At 38.7% G+C, this 19,568-nt stretch overlaps 1 protein-coding gene across 6 annotated transcripts in view; it reads left to right on the top strand.

The window, feature by feature from the left end:
* The window catches only part of DIP2C (disco interacting protein 2 homolog C), a 302,091-nt gene that overhangs the window by 211,411 nt on the left and 71,112 nt on the right, over positions 1 to 19,568 (top strand). For all 6 annotated transcript variants that reach the window (XM_071734774.1, XM_071734772.1, XM_071734773.1 and 3 more), the window contains 6 exons: positions 1,946 to 2,037; positions 5,899 to 6,009; positions 14,987 to 15,110; positions 15,757 to 15,866; positions 17,150 to 17,252; positions 17,610 to 17,674. In XM_071734774.1, coding sequence (XP_071590875.1) covers positions 1,946 to 2,037; positions 5,899 to 6,009; positions 14,987 to 15,110; positions 15,757 to 15,866; positions 17,150 to 17,252; positions 17,610 to 17,674 — 605 coding nt within the window. The remainder of the gene's footprint in view (positions 1 to 1,945; positions 2,038 to 5,898; positions 6,010 to 14,986; positions 15,111 to 15,756; positions 15,867 to 17,149; positions 17,253 to 17,609; positions 17,675 to 19,568) is intronic.

Below are 19,568 nucleotides of genomic sequence, written 5' to 3'. Positions count from 1 at the left end.
TTAATATGAACCTCCATTGGATTTTGATGAAAATATTAAATAGTAAAATAGTAAATTTGATAGATCAAAAATCATTGTGAATATGTCACAAATGCAAATTTAAGACTTCTAACAGATTTAATGTCCATGGCTCAAACAGAACATTCCATATCAGCCCCTTCTGTCTCACAGAAAAGAAATTAAAAATTCAGTGCTCATTTCAGTCTTGAAAGTGTTTTGTGTAAAGATGGTTATTTCTTGCAATTCAGAAATTTTGCCAAGATTCTGATTTCTGTTCTCCTATTTTCTTTATCATTACTAATTGCTCTTTTCAGTTTGTTGCCACTGGAATTTTAATATTGGAAAACTTTAAGAAAAAAGAATATATGCTTTTTTAAGGCATCCTTATTTTTATCTTCCTCATTCGTCAAGTTCCAGTGTTGCCTGTAGCAGCAGGGATGTGTTTAAAGACTTTCTTTCCATCACATACAGGTGGTTCTGCTGTGGTGCTGTGAGAGATAATCCTGTACATGTACTCCAGTATCTGTGCTGAGTTTCCAGTGGTACAGAATTGGGTCATGTTTATTTCTGAGAATTGAGGCAATTCAGCATGAAAATACTGGAGTAATTTTAAATAAATTAAAGCCTTCACAAAGCATAGTTTGATCATGCAATATTACCATTTTCATGAGAAGTAATTGCATTTAGTGCTTTCTCAGTAACAAGCAGCAGTGACCCTTCCAATTTTCCTTATCAGGAAAAAAGAAAATCTGGCTTTCTCATTGTACAATATATTTACATCAGATTTGTACTAAAAATAATTCAGTAGTATTGCATTTTATAACCAGGATGTGGAAGAACTTAAAACAACTGCTTGGCTTAGTTATAAATAGCAGTACTGCATGTTTGGGAGCCTGAACTGCTGAACCCCATAGGTAATCTGTTGTCAGAACCTATTATCGTTTAGGTTATTGGTGGGCATGAATTAAAGATTTGTTACTGTCAGACTGAATACTGCTTGAAGACAGTACCTAGGGGCCACCCAAGAACAAGGTCTGTTATGCTCAGTATTGTTCAAATGGAAGTAACAAGGTACCTAAATAAAGGCAATCTGGAAGAGTTTGTGTAGTTGGAAGACACCAATCACTTGAAGGAATAATGAAAAAGATGTAACGTGGCCAATGAGGTTTTGATGAGATAATTTTGTCTTTGAAGAATATCAGGGTGAGGTCTTAGTAAGTATTAGCTAAGCATGGAAATGTAGAGATTAGGCAAGGGATATTTAAAAGGAACAGTACATGAGACAAGTGAAATGAAAATGAGGGAAGGGACGATATGGGAGCAGGTAAAAAGAAACAGCCAAGTTAAATGAAAGAAGGCCCAGAATTAAAAACTAAATGCAGCTATATGGATGTTGTAAGGATTAGAGGGTCCCTGCTGCTTCAGTGTGCCCTTTTGGCTGTGGGGTGTTTTCTGTTTGTTGGATTTTTTTCCTTGTCTCTGCTTCTTGGGACTCCTTTCCTTTTTTCTTGGGGGCTTGGGATGTGAGAAGTGCCGAAACAAAACCTGAGCAACACCCTTGGAAGTCAGTCTGGGCTGAAATAAACTGTAAGGGTGTTACAATGATGTCTGGACTTAATTATGTTCCAGCCACTTCTAATGGTTAGCTTTTGGAGTCAAGATCTAATCTTCTCCAAAGTAAGAAACTTATGCCATGAGGAGATCTACTTTTACTTCTTCTTTTTTCGTTCTTAGAAATATTGGTATCTTGAAAAAAAGCTCAAATGAAGCTTCTGATAAGTAAATATTTCCATTAGTCTCAGTAGTGCTGTCATATTTAGTTGGAAAGCTAATATAGATGCTCCTAGTATTTTTTTTTTCATTCCTCATCTATTCTTTCTCTTTAATAATCTTGTAGAACGCAATGTAATTTTTTTAATTGATTTCACAAATGTTGTATTAACAGGCAAACTTTGGACCAGAAGTATGAAGGTTGCTTACAACATACTACATAAGTTAGGCACAAAACAAGAACCAATGGTACGACCTGGAGACAGGGTGAGTATCTTTATGATCTTTAATTGCTAATAAATGAGATGCCACATTGACAAAGAGACATAGAGGTATTTGGGGTTATGAGGGGAAATTAATGAAGTGAAATGTTTGGGAGGGGGAGGAAAATCTGCCTTGCACTCAGAAAAAGACTGATCGTTTGGACAAATACTGTGAATTGCATAACAAATAACCTGATGTGGTACCAGCTGAATAGTAGCTTGAAGCTGTGGCAACATTTCCGTGGAGAGTGATTTTTGGACATACAACAGCAGTCTGTTTAGCAAAAGCTTGCTTATGGAGCCTGGAGGTGCCCCCATGGGTTAAAAACTTACTTACTAATGACTTACTAGTTGTTGAGATGATAGAAACAAAAGAAGCATTGTGGAGGACAAAGACAGGCAAAGTAAGCACATTTTGGCAGCCAGTTAAATAAGTAAATTACACTGACTGGTAAGATGGAGCATATTTCTATTCCTGGTTCCTGACTCTGATGCAGCTACTCCTACAGGCTGAATCTAGATGAGTGGGAAAAGTCCACAGAAAGCAAGGAATACAGAGGTAATACTTGAAGTTGTTAAATGAAGTCAAAAACAGCCTATGACTTTGCTAGTAATGTGCCTACAAAACTACCACTTCCACTGTCAAGACTGGCTAAGCCCATTACCCCTTTTCTCTTGCAGTGTATAGAAATTTTCACAAGTCCTGTTCCTGGTTGACTTTAAGCCCTGGAATGGAGATTCCAGGACAAATTTCTCAGAAATGCAAATTTTAGTCCTGCCTTGGTGCTTAGAGTTGTGAGGGTGTGATTAAGTCTTCTTTCCCCAGTGCTTGATAGCAATTCTCAGACTGTTTGCTCCCTTTGTCTCCTTGTGCCACAGATGAGGAACATGTCTGTTTGCATTACACTTTCCTTAGGTCTTCAAAAATGAGAACATGCAATAATGCTTCCCAAAAGAAAAAAAAAGAAGAATTAAAAAAAAAAAAAAATGAAACCTGACAGTCCTTCCAACGTTTCATTTTGAAACAACTCATAAAGAATTTAACTAAAGGATCTCCTAAATTGCTTCCTGTAATGGCATTCAGCCAGGAGTAGGACTTGAAGAATCTCTTTTACTTGATATACATATGTATCTCCAAGCAACAGCAGAAGAAACAAGTTGTTCATGTGTACACATCTAAATCCACCTAGAAAACTCCAAAAGCAATGAAGTTCATCTAATGGGCAGTGCATATCTCTCCCTATCCTGTGTGTTGAGTGTCCATCTTCTTATTCATTTACTGCAGCAGCCCCTGATGTCTTCTAGCATTATGAAAGGATTAGTGGATAACTCAGACTGAAAGCTGGAAGTTTAGCTAGTGCAGGATATATAAAGAACAAATTGCAGTTCTTCTAAAGTAAGTCCACCCTAGATTACAGTGAAAAAAAATGTTTACAGATGAGTGATGAAAACATATGCTTTGCATTGTAATTGCGTCTTGCCTAGCATCCCTGTGTCAGGGAAACATGATCATTTCGTGGGAGCAACTTGATGTTGAAGATGAGGTGTTACTGTTCTTCTGATGTTCTAGGATGTTATTTTGGCTGTTATGCCCCTGTTGTAGTAACATAAAAGCTTTCTGACCTCTTTGAAGATGGCTTTTTATTCTAAGTAATGTATTTTGCGTGACAGCAGTTAAAGGTAGTTATTAAATACTAAATGAAATATAGACATATTTCTGGTCTTTTCTAAATGAAAGTGTGATTGTTTCCTTATGTTAATATTACATAAAATTCAGAAAGGCCTTTTGTTCCTTTAAAAGTGCTTTCCATCAATATAATCTACTTTTCATGGCTACCATCACTCCTTAGGTTCTTTGTCTGAGCCAAAAAATAGGTGAATATGCCTGCATTTGATTACTTGTTTCTGGTATTATTATAGCAAATGACAAACTGCATTTGCCTTCTCTAGTTACTTCAGAAGTTTAACCTTGTGTCATCCCAGACAGCTGTCTGGAAATTAAGCTTGGCCTCTGAAAGATCTACTAGATAACCAGATTCTCATCTGGTAATACACTCTCTATGTTTTAGTTTCATTCAGCGTTACCCTTTTTTGCTTTCACATTATTTATTTGGTACAGGTCTGTTAGTGATTAATGGCTTTTGCAGTGGAAGTTAATGCCTCATTCCTGCTGGACTGCAGTGAGGTTTTTTCACCTCTACCAGCTCCTTTGTAAAGATTCCCAGCCTAACCTTCCCTGTCTGTGTGTAAACCAAGACCAACACAAAGCCCAACAATCCTCAAAGTATCTTTGGGGATCTTTCAACATCTTTCAGATATTTGCTGGGCACCTGGCAAACTGTCATCCCCTCACTGCATATAGCAAAATCCTTTCCTTTCCATTTTCCCCGGGGATATTTATGGCATGATGTGTGAAGAATACATACAGTAAGCTCAGCCATCTCCAGCAGTTGGATTGTTTCATGTGGAAGTGTACAGGTAAAGCAGCAATGAGGTTTTCTCTGAAGTGTCTGTAAAAAGTTCTGAAGTTACATGCTTCATCTTAAAACCAGAGATATTTAGGACTCACTTGGATAAGGTTGGTTAGATTTCTTGCAGTTTGAAAGTTTGTCTATGGGAGACAACTGTCTTTGAAGCCATATGAAATCACTGGAAACACTGGAATCTCCAGTAGCTGAACCTTGGAGCATATATAAAATCTTTATGATTTCACTTCAAGAGATTGAAATAAAAAACACTGATGGATGTCAAAGAAGTCAAAATTGAAGAATTACTAATTTCAGCACATTTTAAGATGGTGTAAGAGTTCACTTTGATCCTATGTGCAAGTCCAAAGGAATTAAACACAAAGTTACCCACCATGCCTTTTAGATGCCACTTCAGCTGACCATACAAGATAGTTACCAGCTGTGTTACATCTGTTTAAGACATGAGTTAAGAACATGCATCTGACTGAACCGAAACAAAAATATAGGCAGGAGCTAGCCACTGAGATCATTCCTCAGTACGTGAGAGCAGTGGGATCCCCTGCCCTTGCAAGTAGAGTCATGGACTCTCCAGGTTGCTGGAGTCTCAGTGAGTCTGCACCCTCACCTCTCCTTCCTCTTTGCCCCTGGAAGATCTAAAACATTGTCTGCCATGGCCACAGAAGTAAACTGAAATTAGCTGCAAACTGAAGTTCAGCACACTGGGGGAGGAAAGGTGCCCAGTGACTATACATGGGATTTGCTATTATATATTCTGTTTCCTTGGCATTCTTTTATCTAAATAGATCCCTAACTCTAAGGCTGTGAAGGTTAACAAATCCAGGCCTGGGTTGACATACTGTATGTCCAGCTCTAGATCTGATGGCTGCTTCTCTAGGTGCCAGCTATTTCTGTTCACTAAGTATGCAGAAATTTCTACACTTGGACAACAATCCAGTCCTGAGATGAAATAGCTGTATGACAGAAAACAGGCAGACAAAACTTTAATGTGTTGATGATTGATATGATGGCACAGTAAGTCTGGGTAGTCTGAAATGGTTACAGATCTGCCAAATATTATGTTTTGTTTCCACTTATATGGCTATTTAACATCTCTAAAGCTATCAGTAAATTGAGAACCAGAGGAAAGGTACTGTCAATGTAGGAAACAATACATCACGAAAATATTTAACTGCACTGTAAGTGAAAATGTTCACAAAAGTAATGCCTATCAAAATAAGTTCCTTCTGATTCCTCATTCATCTTTCATTAGGTATTTGAATAGTTATCAGAGAAATGTTTTGGTAATTATCTCTCTCCACAAGGAAGCATGGAAACTCCAATTACCATTATCTGAGAACTGGGATAAAACATTCTTGACATACATCTCTTTGTTTCAGGTAACACTTGTATTTCCTAACAATGATCCTGCTGCTTTCATGGTAGCATTTTATGGCTGCCTGCTTGCAGAAGTTGTCCCCGTTCCTATTGAAGTGCCGCTTACAAGGAAGGTAAGGACCTGAGTTTCTTCCCTATACTGTATTTTAAAACTTGTGTCAGAAGAAATCACAACTGAACATTGCTTTTTGAGTACATTTGAGTGCATTTTTGTGGTTAACTAGCTCTGAATCTGAGGATACAAAGATAGTGCTGTGTGGTGAGTTATATATAGTTCCGTCTTTTCTGTAATGGAGAATCTGAAGATGTGCTTGCAATTTCAGCAAATGCAGCTCTGTGTGGGAAAGGAGAGAAAATTTTCCCAAGCAAACAGCTTTGCCTAGATGAACTATCTTTGTAGCCTCTCAAAACATTCTGGTGTTGGCCACTGACAAAGAATAATGGCCAACAACTGCTGATTATCCACCTGCCCCTGCAACCCAGGCTATGTTATAAAACCATTAGTGCTGTGTCAGATACTTCAAAGCAGGGAAATGCCTTGTCTGTATGTGCATATATATCCTGAAGCTTCTGTCACCATGGTTGTCTCTGCCAAGGTTGGCACTTTTACAAATCAAGTTTGGGGATTCTTGCTGCAGATTCATAGAGAAAACTGACCATTGCTGACCCAAAGCCTTTCACATCCAATGCTGGTTCAGATTCAACCATGTATCCTAGGGCAGGGCTCGCAGACAGACACAGCAGTTCCAGCCAGAAGGAATGCCCAGAGGCAATAATGAGAGAGGGGCCACAGGGGTAGCCACAGCTATGAAACCTACACTGATGATGCTGAACTTGTATTTTTTTTCCTGAGAATTTATGCCTTGAAAGCTGTAAATACAGCAAAATGTATTTATTCATTATAGGTTCTTTTTGTCTCGTCCTCTGAATTTCACCATGTCTGACTGCAATGCCAATCATAAGGATCTCCCATATATCCCCCATTTTAATTCTTTCTTTATTAACTAGGACTAGTAATGATTTGGTTTAATTATTTGTCCTGGAAAAGATAGTTTGAAGCAACTGCCTTCAAGTAAATCCAAGTAAACTTCCAACTTGTCCAAGTAAATACTCTGTGTCAAATTAATAACTCAAGATAATTTGGCTGAACCTCTTGGGTGCTTGGTGTTCTTTACTTATGTTTGTATATATGGATACATAAATATACACTTACACATGTTACACACTTACATCTACAGACTTAGACTGTTTTAACTCTTGCCAAGATCATTCATGATGTTTAAATATCGAATTAATAAAACAATTGCAGACATAACAGTGATACAGTTAAAAAAGCAACAGGATATAAGTAAAACTATGCAATCTCACAGCATATAGTATTTCAAATATTTTTGCCTTTGTTTATATGAAATGTGAACTGGAGTGGAAACAATGAGATGAAAGTCATGTTCTGAGTAGTCCCAGAAGGAATACCTCTGCTTGGTCAAATGGCAGTGGATTGCTTCTGGCATCCATGGGAAGATGTCATCCTGTCATCACACAATGGCCTAGACTGTTCTTTTGTGCTTTCCCATTATTTACTCTCTTTTTGACATGCTTCAGTACATTCCAGCCGTGGACATGTTACTGGTTTGCTTTTTGGAAGACAGAGATGTGGACTAACAAATATAGCAACAATTAGAGGCTAATACAGGCTTACAGTATAAAAAGCTGATACAGGATGAGCTATTTCAGGGAGTTATATTATGAGCACGTTTTTATTATTAAAAGTTGGCCTTAGTAGCTTTAATAGGGCTCTCCATTTTCAGAAAGAAGAGATTTTCACAGTTTGTGCGATTTTTTTTGTGCCTGGCAGTTTAAAACAGAGCAGTAATATTTGCAGCCTTTTGGCTCATTCTGCAGACATCCACATCCATATGGGAGTAAAGGCTTTTGCTTTAGGAGCTTTTGCCCATAGATTCTGTGGTCATTAACTTTTCTTCATAGTGTGACCATAATGATTTTAAGATTTTGGCAGAGTTCCTCTTCTTCCTCTTCCCTTCTGTATCTCACCTTTGTGTTCAGAGAATACCTAGAATTAGCTTTACTTGGCCTTAAGTACTTCAGGAGAACTGTCTAACATGGCACTTGGGATAGATTGCCTGAGTACCAGCAACCACACAGCATTCTTCAGTTTAGGGTTTTTTTTCTCAGAATGCTTCCTGGTGTTAAACAAAAACCTGGAAAGTGGCATTCACATCAGCGTGATTTTGGCTCATAAGACATGGGAAATAAGATGTAAAATTAAAAACTTAAATCCCAGGCTTTTTCCTAAGTACATCAAAATTAATTTGTTATTCTCGAAGCATCAGTCAGGGGTTCCACAGTCATTGTAGCGACAGAACAAACAGCATGTTTTATTTCTTCCTTTTTCCCTGCATTAATACTACCAAAATGCCTATATCATGAACATTCCCCAGAAGTTTTATAAGTAATCCTCGTCCCTTGGATTATATTTAATCCAGAACAGTATCCCTCTTTCCAAATGTTTTATGTTTCACAGTCATTAGCAAATAGTATGTTCTATATGACATCTCTTCCGTCAGAGGTGCCACTTCTGTTAAACTTATCTGAAGATGGAGTATTACAAATTGTTTCTTTGTGTGTGTGATATGATGTGAGTTTCAAACTAAATATCATAGAATGTGCCATCGAAGTAGATGATATGGGATTTGCAACATGTCAAGTTCTAGTTCAAATAGCAATTTATTATTTCCCTTATGAAAAGATTTTAAAGTGTGGTTTTGATTTCTTATTCTTTAGATTCTGTATGTTAATGTTTTTTTCCATTTGATGAGTACCATGAAAATTATTATTATTCTGCTCTGATACAGTCGAGGGAACTAATCAGTTTTAATCTCAAAATAACATTTTTGTCCCCCAAGCACATTCATAGTTATGCTCAATCGCATGCTGTGAACATATGAACAAAGCAATCCCACATAGATCTTTATAGCTTCCTTATCATAGGCAATGAGAATTTGCAGCAGGGTATGACATGAAAGCATGTAATAATCTATTTCTCAGTTAAAACAGTTTTCTAGCCTGTTAGTTTTAATGTTGTGTGTGCTCCCAGCAAGCATTTGTGTGCTGTTCCAGACACTGTCTGTGACACTGGGACTGGAAGAATGTGCCTGTGTATTGTCAAGGAAATCTGCAGATACTCACTCCTGGACACTTGGGTTTTTTAAAAGGATGTTTCATACAGGGTGAAAATTTTTTTTCAGGAGCTCTTTTTTATTAAACCTTGAGGAGTTAGGTTATTAAAACTTTAACAGTAGCCAGAGAGATATATTTCTTTAAAGACAGTGAAATTGTCCTGGAAATATACCTTGATGCCTTTCGTAGTGTTTTAGAGCCTGTGATAAAAATGAGCTTTGTTTCCTCTCAGCTTTAGTCATCCTTGGGCTGTAGTGTGTCAGAAACACTCAAGTTCTACATACATCTGAACATCTTTTGACAATGCATCTCTTTCTCCACTGGATTTAAATAACATAAAATATTGTATATTTTCTCTTTAGTGTCCTAGTCTCTTAGTCCCTCCAAAGAACCCAAGTGCCCTCAGTCCCACATAAGCCCCTGGTGCCCATGGCTGGATCCCTGTAAGCCCTGTGCCCATCCTTTCCTTGTCATACACTTTGGCAGCTGGGCACTGAGGTCTTTACTCAGTTGGCCACAGTAACTCTCAGATCTTTTAAAGTCTACATTTTCTTTCTATGTTTTCAAACTGTAGTTTCCTAGAGAGCACACTGCATTTTGTGCAGTGTTCCATGCCAAAAATAACTGTTGTCTTGCTTTCATTTAAGACTCTTGGACATTAAATCTGTTCATAGATGCAGATTTCACATGCAAATTACAGCTAGATAATAAAGCTCTGTCTGAGGAGACAGATGATTTCTTCATCTAAGTTGGTTATAAAGATTACATCTGCTTTACTTGTAAACTGTATTAAGGTCTTCGATATTTGTGTTTTAAAAATAGAGTGTTCAGACTGGGTGATGCTTGGCCTTTACATCTGATAATTGTCCTATTTGTGCAAATTTTTGTTTGGGTAAGGGCAAATGGAACGCAAAATGAACACTGTAAAAGAAAACAAGATTAGTTCCATCCACGATGCTTTGCCACATAATTCTCCTTTTGAAAGCAGTCTGGGATTTGCAAGTGGACAGGATTAACCTTTATCAGGCCAACCTTTGCACAGGCTGTCTCTTTCTTCCTTCCTTATTAGATAAGGACATGCACTCTCACTCACAGAGAATGGATCATAATTGTTTTCCTTCACACAGATACTCTCACAAAGCATTATAGAAATGACATTAACAGCATGCTGAAATGCAAGCACACGTGGGCTTTTTTTATCTTGACAATGAATTATCACTCTCTGCAGCAGGAAGAAGACAATTTGCCTCCAGGTACTGGTGAAAACCTATAGGGAACCTTTAATAAAAACCTTTAGAGAACCTTGAATGTCTACCTGCAGCAGAGAGGATTTCCTTCTTGCTTCATCTGAAAGATTTATCTCTCTAGGTGTGTGCAGACATAAGTCTAAAGCTATGCAGACCAAATTTTTTGTACCTCAGCAAATGATGTGCCTTCAAGAAATGTAAAATGATATTTCCAAAGTCAGCAACTGGTCCCAAACCTCATGCTACCATACCTCAGCTCTATCTTTTGCCTTCCACCTACATGACATATTATTGCAAACTGTGAATTGTGGAGGGTTTATCAATGAGTATCACTGGCAAGTGTCTCCCTGTCTGAGGTTGGGACTCGGTTGGTTGAGTTGTTTAACCTGGGCTCCCCTGGCTCCCTGAAGATTTTTCTATCCCTACAAAATAAACTGTTTATGGCAAAGGAGGGGCTTACCAAAGTAGCAGATTACTGTGAATTACTAAAATAACAAATAACACTGCTGGGCAAACAGTGTGTCCTGAAAATCTATTCCCTTTATGGGCAGGAGAGTGATTCTATTTTACGAAGGAGGATTTTTTTTTTTATTTTTCAGCAGCAGTTGATTTGGTTTCTTTTTTTTTTTTTTTTTTTTTTTTTGTACTTACAAAGCAGTTTTCAGCATTGCAGACAGTCATTTTACATTACTCAAAAAAAGGTGCCAGTAGCTTGACTTTGAAATCTGAAATAATCAATGCCTTTAAAGTCAGTAGTCTTTTTCCTGGCCCACTTGGAAGCTTTGACTGCTTCACACAAATGAGTGCATTTTCAACTCAAACCTCATTTTTCAATCTTTAAACTTTTACACACAGTCCTGAGTGTTCTGGGCCTCTCATGCTGGGAAGAACAGAAAAGACCATCGTGTTTACATGCATGGGTGTAGGCAAGGTTGTGATGTGTCTGTGCATAAGTCTCACAGCTTGAGATGGCTTCAGTTCTTCCACCTTCTGTCAGTCCAGTGGCTCAACACCACTTGAATAGTTAGAAACAATTGCTTCTGTGAGGCAGCAGGTATCACAGGATGACCTGCATGGGGCAAGGGATGTCAACCCTGTCTTTGTGTCTCTGTTCTCTGCAGTACTTTTTGCCTCTAAATCAGAATGAAGCCATCAGAGGCAGGCAGGAGGTGGTGATAACTAGTTAGGAGGTGTGAGGCTGAGACTGAAAGTGGGAATGATGGACACAGACTGCCAGAAAGCTTCAGTGTGTTCTTACTGTAAGATACTCAACTGGAGCTCTAATGGCTGTTGAGGAATGTGTTTATCACAGTACCTCTTCTTTGACATCTTGATTTAATTTTTACTTGTAAGGCAGGATTAAGTGTGGACAGCAAGGTTATGGCACAGTATTAGAAAGCCTGTAAGACACACAGGATAGTATCCGTGTGTGGTGAAGTTCTTTCAATCTTCTGTGGCATTGTTGTGCCACATAATTGGTTATCCATATTGTCCTATTAAGTGAAAGAATTATCTGTACAGAAAAGAACAGGGTGAAGATTTTAATGCTATCTGAGATGAGGCTGTCCTGATGTAAAGCATCCTCTTAGAAACTGTGACATGTGAATAGGTTGTATTAAGTAATCCATACATTATTCTCTCTGCATGTGTGTGAACTACGACCAAACGAATGAATAATATTTATGTGAACATGCTGTAAACTGGTTGCACTAAGTGTAAGTATAGTAATTATTACCTGTGTACAAAACTTGAACTGTTAATTCATGTTTCCTTTTCCTTTTATTTTGCAATCAAAAGTGCCTGACAGGTCATTTCTTGTATGGCACATCCCCCAGGGCCATGGTATGCGGGTGGTCTAAGGTCCACACTCTCTGCTAGTTAACCTATGTTAAATTTCTTACTGAAGTTTATTAGGTTAGTTTGTGCTTATAAAGTCCTGCATTACATGGAATTCGAATGCTTGAGAATCAGCATTTTCTTGATACAGCAGTGAAGCACACTGCTAGCAGTCCTTTATAGGGCATAGAGCTACAACAACGTGGGTTTTTAATTTAAAATTAAGACTGATGCAGTTGCTGCATTCAGTTATGAAATTTATATGCAAAAAAAAATTTTAATTGGTAGTTGGAAATTCATACATACACATTTTTAGATTTAATTTAGTGGGAAATTTTGGGTAATGGTTGAATGGGTCTAATATTTTAAGAAACTGGTGACCTCCCTTTATATATGATAGAATATCAGATCTCACTGGATTTGTCTTGCCCAAAGAGTGATGTTCTTCATAAAACACTCCAGCTCTCCTCCTTCTGCTGGTACTTCTGAGGGACCTCCAATGAGAGCCCTGTCTCCTGCAATGTTCAGGAGCCCACATTTCCTTCCATTGAGAAGAATACAAAAGTGAGGACACCATGTCTCATCCTGTGAAACCAGGATCTAATCTGCCTAAGCACGTTTCCCAGGGGTTTGGCAGCATAGATATGGACCAGCTAGCATAAGTCAGTGAGGACAGAAATGCTTGACAAAGCCCTTTTTGTGTTGGAAATCCCCCAGTGAAGGTATGGTGGGGTCAACAGCATATTCCTCAAAATGTTATTCATGGATACACCAGTATTATTCTCTGTTGTTCAAAGGCCGCTCTCATCTGGTTGGTTTTTTATTGGAAAAGATGATACACAAGCTTAATTTTAAAAGCCTTCCTGAAAAAATACCTTGGCATTTATTCCTGGTTTTGTAAGTTTTGTGGGTATAGCAAACAAAAGCAAATACAGTCATTCTGGATGGAAGGAACTACATAATATAGTTTTGACATATAAATTTATTGTCTCATATTGTTTGCTCAGCTATCAAAGTTCTGTTAATTTGTGCCATATCCGTATTTCGAAGTGGTATGGAAAATAAGCAAGCTCTTGTTTTCCTCTGATCTCATTGCTTCCCCATTGTGTATGGCTTTATTTGACTACATAAAAAATGCATTAAAAATGAGTCAGATGGGCTTTGGGACATTCTTTCCATCATACAGTTACTTTTAATAAATCAATAGATTAAGTTCTATATTTCTGGTTTGTTCCATGATGAAGTGAGCTTTTTGGTTTGAAACATGTTTTAATTTGTTCTTTAAAGACTCCATAGGCTATTTTCTGTAAAATCATTCTCTGAAAAAAGGGTTAATACTTCCATGTGCATTTACATCTCAGGCTCTCCTCTGTTGAAGAGCCTAGTGAATTGATGTAAAGTTAATGAAAGAATCATGACATAAAGCAAACATAATACTGTAGAATCATAGCATCTCTTAAAGAACAGCTATAGCCTGGACTTGAAAAATCATTAAATGACTTCTTAGCCTTACTGCTTGTAACCCCTTGACAAAGTTAAATGTAGTGTGCTTTCCCTAATGGGCACTTGAGTATCCGTAGTGCTCCTGAAATGTGTCTGTAACTACTCAATGAAATGGTTATTGACAAATCAGATTATATCAGTATAAATAGTGATACTGTCACCACTGTATGCCCATCATAACATCTTGAGGGTTGAAACCTTTCTCCAGATGGAAGCATCTGTAACCCAAATTATTTCCTAGAATCACCACAGAAAGGTTGAGCTTGGCAGATACCTCTGAAGGTCCCTGGTCAATCAGGGTCACCTGGAACAGGTTGTCCAGGTCTATGTCTAGGTGGCTGTGGAATATCTCCAAGGATGGAGACTTCACAACCACTCTGGGCAACCCATGCCAGTCACACTCAGAGTGAAAAAGTGTTTTCTGATGTTCACAGGGAACCTCTATATCAGTTTGTGTCCATTGCTTCTGGTCCTGTCACTGGGAAAGAGCTGGAAAGAGCTTGGCTTGATCTTCTTTATACCCTCCCTTCTGATGTCTTTTTCATCTTGACAGGATCTCCCCCTAAGCCTTCTCTTGTTGAGTCTGAGCAGTCTCAGCTTTTTATCTTTCCTCATTGGAGAGATGCTCCAGTCCCTCATTATGCTACTGACTCTTTGCCAGGCTCTCTCCAATACCTTCTTCAGTACTTTGTACTTAGAAGCCCAGAATGGGACTCAGCACTTGCTCTCTAGTGGGTTTCTTTAGTGCTGAGTAGAGGGGAGGGATCACCTCCCTCAGTCTGTTCACAATACTTTGCCAACCACAGCCCAGAATACAACTTGTCTTCTCCATGCAAGACCTCTTTGCTGTCTCCCATTGAACTTGGCATCCACCAGGACCTCCACATCCTTTACTACAAAGCTGTTTTCCAGCCAGTCATCCCCCAGCCCGTGCTGGTGCAGGAGTTTCTTCATCCTTGGGTGCAGGACTTTGTATTTGCCTTTGTTGAATTTAAGGAGATTCCTTACTGCCCATTTCTTCAGGGGTTCCTCTGAGTGGTTTAACCTTCTGGTGTATCATCCTCCCATTTCTGAAGGGATATGGTGGTAGGCACCATCTGGGGCCTTCCCTTCTCTGTTGTTTCAGACAAGAGGATGTATAGGTTGTGGAATTTCTTTGTCAGTGTACAACTGAGTTTTGCTAATCAGCTATGCAGAAGAAAGACTGTTTTTCTCTCAAGATAATAAGACAGAGGACAATAATGTTTGAAACCCATAATCACTTCTAATCAATTCTCTGTATTGCTTTTATTTTGTCAACTCCTAGGATGCAGGAAGTCAACAAATAGGTTTTTTGCTTGGAAGCTGTGGAGTTACTGTGGCCTTGACGAGTGACGCATGCCATAAAGGACTGCCTAAAAGCCCCACAGGGGAGATACCACAGTTCAAAGGTCAGCTAAGCCTTGCTTTTCATGGGTATCATGGGTTATCATTTACTACAGTAGCAGTAGTTTAGTTTTAGCATTTGTTTAGTTTTCTTGGGTGAGGATCAGGCCCATGATGAAGCACTTGCCACAAGAGCAGCCATGGAGGCCGGGATGAGGCTGTTTTCGCTGTGTGTTGATGTGGCTGATGGAGATCACTGCTCCCAACTCATGGCTGCCAAGCTGTGCAAGTGCTGCTGACCAGGCTCACTGCTGGCTCAGCTGGGCTGCTGAGAATCATCTCTGACCACAGGCAAATTAAGCCAAAAGACTTTGTAGTGTAGCAGATGAGACGAATTCACATAATTCAGTGCTAGAGCAAAGTGATAGGGACAGTAACGTGTGACAGGAGAGTTGGGGTCTGTGTCAATAACAGCTTAAACTGCCCAGCCATTTCTTCAGGGATTGTCTGTGAACATCACTGTAACTGTTAAGAAAGTAGTTCTGGAAAATCTTCAATGCTGAGGTTTAGAAGAAATAATATTTAGGCAATGGTGACACAGACATTCGGGAAAAAAAAAACTATCTGGCAGAGAAGGGTTTGGTTTTGTCTTGTCTTATCCAGCAGAAACTTATCTAGCAGAAATAAAGCTGACTTTTCTTTGTACTTCAGGCTGGCCAAAGCTGCTCTGGTTTGTCACAGAGTCTAAGCACCTCTCTAAGCCACCTCGTGACTGGTTCCCACACATCAAGGATGCAAACAATGACACAGCTTACATTGAGGTGAGTTAATGAAGATGCATCTTCTCCTCAAATCTCTGCATGTGGCACTTCTGAATTAGGTAAACATCATTATTCATTCACTATTCACAGAAGCAAGGAACATCCTGTGTTAGCATGTTAATAAGTAATATTTTCTAATAAATTATACTGGGTATTAATTTCGGAAGAGTTAATGAAATGTTAAATTGCATTTTGAGGGTTTCTAACGTTAATATTTTAATGTCATCTATGTGGTTGACACAATGTTATATTAAACTTGTCTTTACCAACCTCGGTTTTGTTTCAGTCTGCTAGCCTTGAGATGGATAGGTGGCAAGTTTCACAGTGAAACTTGAGTCCCCATATCCCAACCTTCAGACCTTTTGAAAGAGAAGGAATTTCTTGCTCAAATGCTTTCCTGTCACTTACTGCTTTGTGAGTCACACTTCACAGAGACGACTAGCAGCAGGAAGGGAAAATCAGCAGTGCTGATAATTAATTTTCCTTTTTTTTCTCCTACTACTGCATAGACTTTGCCTCAAATTCAGTATTTTAGTACTGAATTTAAGTGATGGAATAAGTTCAAGTGAATGGAGCATAGGTATTTCCTGTGTTTATGCTGTGGGAACACTGGGCTACAGAATCAGAGATGCCTGCATTTCCAGTGTTGCTGATTATGTTCATCATGGAGAAAGATAAATGTTTAATTTAGTTTAATTGCCACTGATAATTTTCAGACTCTTGCATAAAGTTGTGAAAATTACCGCAATCATTAGCAGTGATCTCCCACTTTTTATGCTGCTTTCTTATGCCTCCTTCATATTCTTCTAATCGAAGAAATTGTCTTTCAGACATATAGACCATTGCCACATCACCCAGCAAGGATTCTTCAGTCAGCTCTTATCCCATGCCTTATAAGACACAGAAAGAAGCTCTGGCTTTTTGGTTGGCCTAAAAAATCTAATATGAACACTGAGCAGACTGAACTAGGTTATTCTCTGTTAAGTCTAGTGAGTCCTTTAGTCAGTATTGTGATCAGAGTTTTAAAAATTATTTTTCCATAATACCTGTATTCAAACAGCAGATGGATTTCTGATGTCAAACCTGAGAATCTTCAGTCAAAAAGAGAATTGTCTTTTAACAAAAAAAAAAGCCTCCCAAACTCGTTAAAACTGCTGCGTTCTTAAAATAGTCATTAGATGTGTCCATCATTCACCTGCATGGGAAGCACTTTAAATGAGCTGTTAAAAATTGGAAATAGAACAACTATTGCACATTGACTTTCCTCCCTTATTTCTTTTTAGTACAAAACATGTAAAGATGGAAGTGTGCTTGGGGTGACTGTGACAAGGATTGCACTGCTGACACACTGCCAAGCTCTGACCCAGGCATGTGGATACACAGAAGGTATGGAGTACACTTCCCTTGCTTCATCCTTAAAATGAAGTGTCAATTGTAATTTGTTTCTCATCAGGCTCCTTTTTTATGTTTTACATAGGTTATTTGTCAGCTCTTTCTAGATTTATCATAGGTTTAAAAACATTTTTTCCCACTGTAGTTAGAAGATATGTTCATGTTTAAAATATCTTTGCAGGAGCTGCCAATAATGTCCTAGCCAATGCAAATCCTGCAGTGTAACTTACTATGAAAGTTAAGCTTTGAGGTCATCAGCCATGTAATATTGAAACTTTCTTCCTTTGAGTGGTTTTGCCTTGGCTCTATGCCATATTCTAAAAAATAAACTGTTTTGTTTTTGTTGGACAGCTGAAACAATTGTGAATGTATTAGATTTCAAGAAGGATGTTGGTTTGTGGCATGGGATTCTTACAGTAAGTATGTTTTTTCATTTTGCTTCAGTATTTGAAAATAAAGGAACCTAATATGCTTCTTACTGTCACAAACTGGGATGTTCTTCAGTTTCTTCTAATACAGATTTTTCTGTTTTGAAAGCAAAAACTTTGACTCAAGCACATGATCTGCTAGTGCACTTATCCATAATGACCACAGTGAAGGTGCCGGTGTATTTTTATCACAGAATGTTTAGGTTGGAAGAGACCTCTAAGATCATCCAGTCCAACCTTTGACTAACACCACAGTCAACTACTAAACCATGTCCTTAAAGACCAGTTCCAAATGCCTTTTATATAACTATATATCATGTTCCTTGCTCTTACCTCATTCTTACCATGTTATTCTGATCTTAGTGATGCATGATTTTGAGATCAGACTTCAGAGCAGAAACAAATTAATTTAGTTCTTGCCCCTTTAGGGATATAATCAAATGGCAGAGCTATATAGCTGCTAACTAGCTTCTCTATCAAAACTCTGACAAGTGGATGGTTTTGCTAACATTAAAGCTTTTCTGATTCTTCAAATTGCATAAATTTTCTACTCACTGTTTGAATGTCTTCCTCGATTGACATGGGAGGCAATTGTCAGGTTTTTAAGGGTTGCTTCTTAAAGTGCTGCTGCAGACAATGCCAAAATACATACTATTCACTGATCATTTTAGGAACAGATACCAAATTTTGAAGGGTCACTGTCTGGGGTCCCAGGATGTACAGGCCCTAAATGCTATGATCCCAGGGATCTGATAAACTTTTCTCATGCAGTGTTATTCTGGTCCTTCTATCAAAGGGCAGCAATAACAATTCAGAAGAGGAAATTATCTATTAGCCTAATACCCCTAAATATCTCATGTTAAAAAACCATCTTTATCACTGAAATCAAACCTAAGGAAATAATAGAGCTTTTCTATTACTTCTTTTCCTATTAATCTTGGTTTGAACTTAATTTTCTTCATGATTTGCCTTTAAATGCTTTTCATGTAGCTATACTTGTGCCAGAGTGAAAGGACTGTTTTGCAGTTCTACAAGTGTTTAGAAGACTAATCCACTGGGACCCTAATCTGTTCTTAAGCCTTAGTTTCCCAAAACAAATACTGTATCTAACCTGAGCTGCTATGACCAGAGATGTGTTGCCTTCAGAAGATGTTTCTAAATGGTCACAGAAATGAAGCAGCAGCTCATTTACAGGCTCTGTTTAGCAGTAACATAAGAAATCACAGAGCAATTGACTATCTCAAAATGGGAGGTCAATGATGTATCTGTCATAGTTTTCTTCTGCATTTTCCAAACTTCCTGCAACTTTTCAAGACCTTGTTAAAAATACTGGAATTAGCCCACCTGGAGAAAGACTGAAAACTCCTTCATTTATTTTCTGTAGAACTAAATTCATAGAATCATAGAACTGGCTGAGTTGGAAGGGAGCTCAGAGATCATCAAGTCCAACCCTTGATCCACTACTGCTGCAGTTCCCAGCCCATGGCACTGAGTGCCACATCCAGGCTCTTTTTAAATATCTCCAGGGATGGAGAATCCACTACTTCCCAGGGCAGCCCATTCCAATGCTTGATCACCCTCTCATTAAAGAAATTTTTTCTAACGTCCAACCTAAACCTCCCCCGGCACAACTTGAGACCGTGCCTTCTTGTCTTGCTGAGGGTTGCCTGGGAAAAGAGACCAACCCCCACCTGGCTCCAACCTCCTTTCAGGGAGTTGTAGAGAGTGATGAGGTCTCCCCTGAGCTTCCTCTTCTCCAGGCTGAACAGCCCCAGCTCCCTCAGCCTCTCCTCATAGGATCTGTGCTCGAGTCCCTTCACCAGCCCAGTTGTCTCCTTTGGACCCGCTCCAGGACCTCAATATCCTTCCCAAACTGAGGCCC

This window comes from Heliangelus exortis, chromosome 2 (genome assembly GCF_036169615.1).
Source record: "Heliangelus exortis chromosome 2, bHelExo1.hap1, whole genome shotgun sequence".
NCBI classification, from domain to species: domain Eukaryota; kingdom Metazoa; phylum Chordata; class Aves; order Apodiformes; family Trochilidae; genus Heliangelus; species Heliangelus exortis.
This window is presented reverse-complemented; position numbering and strand designations above follow the sequence as displayed.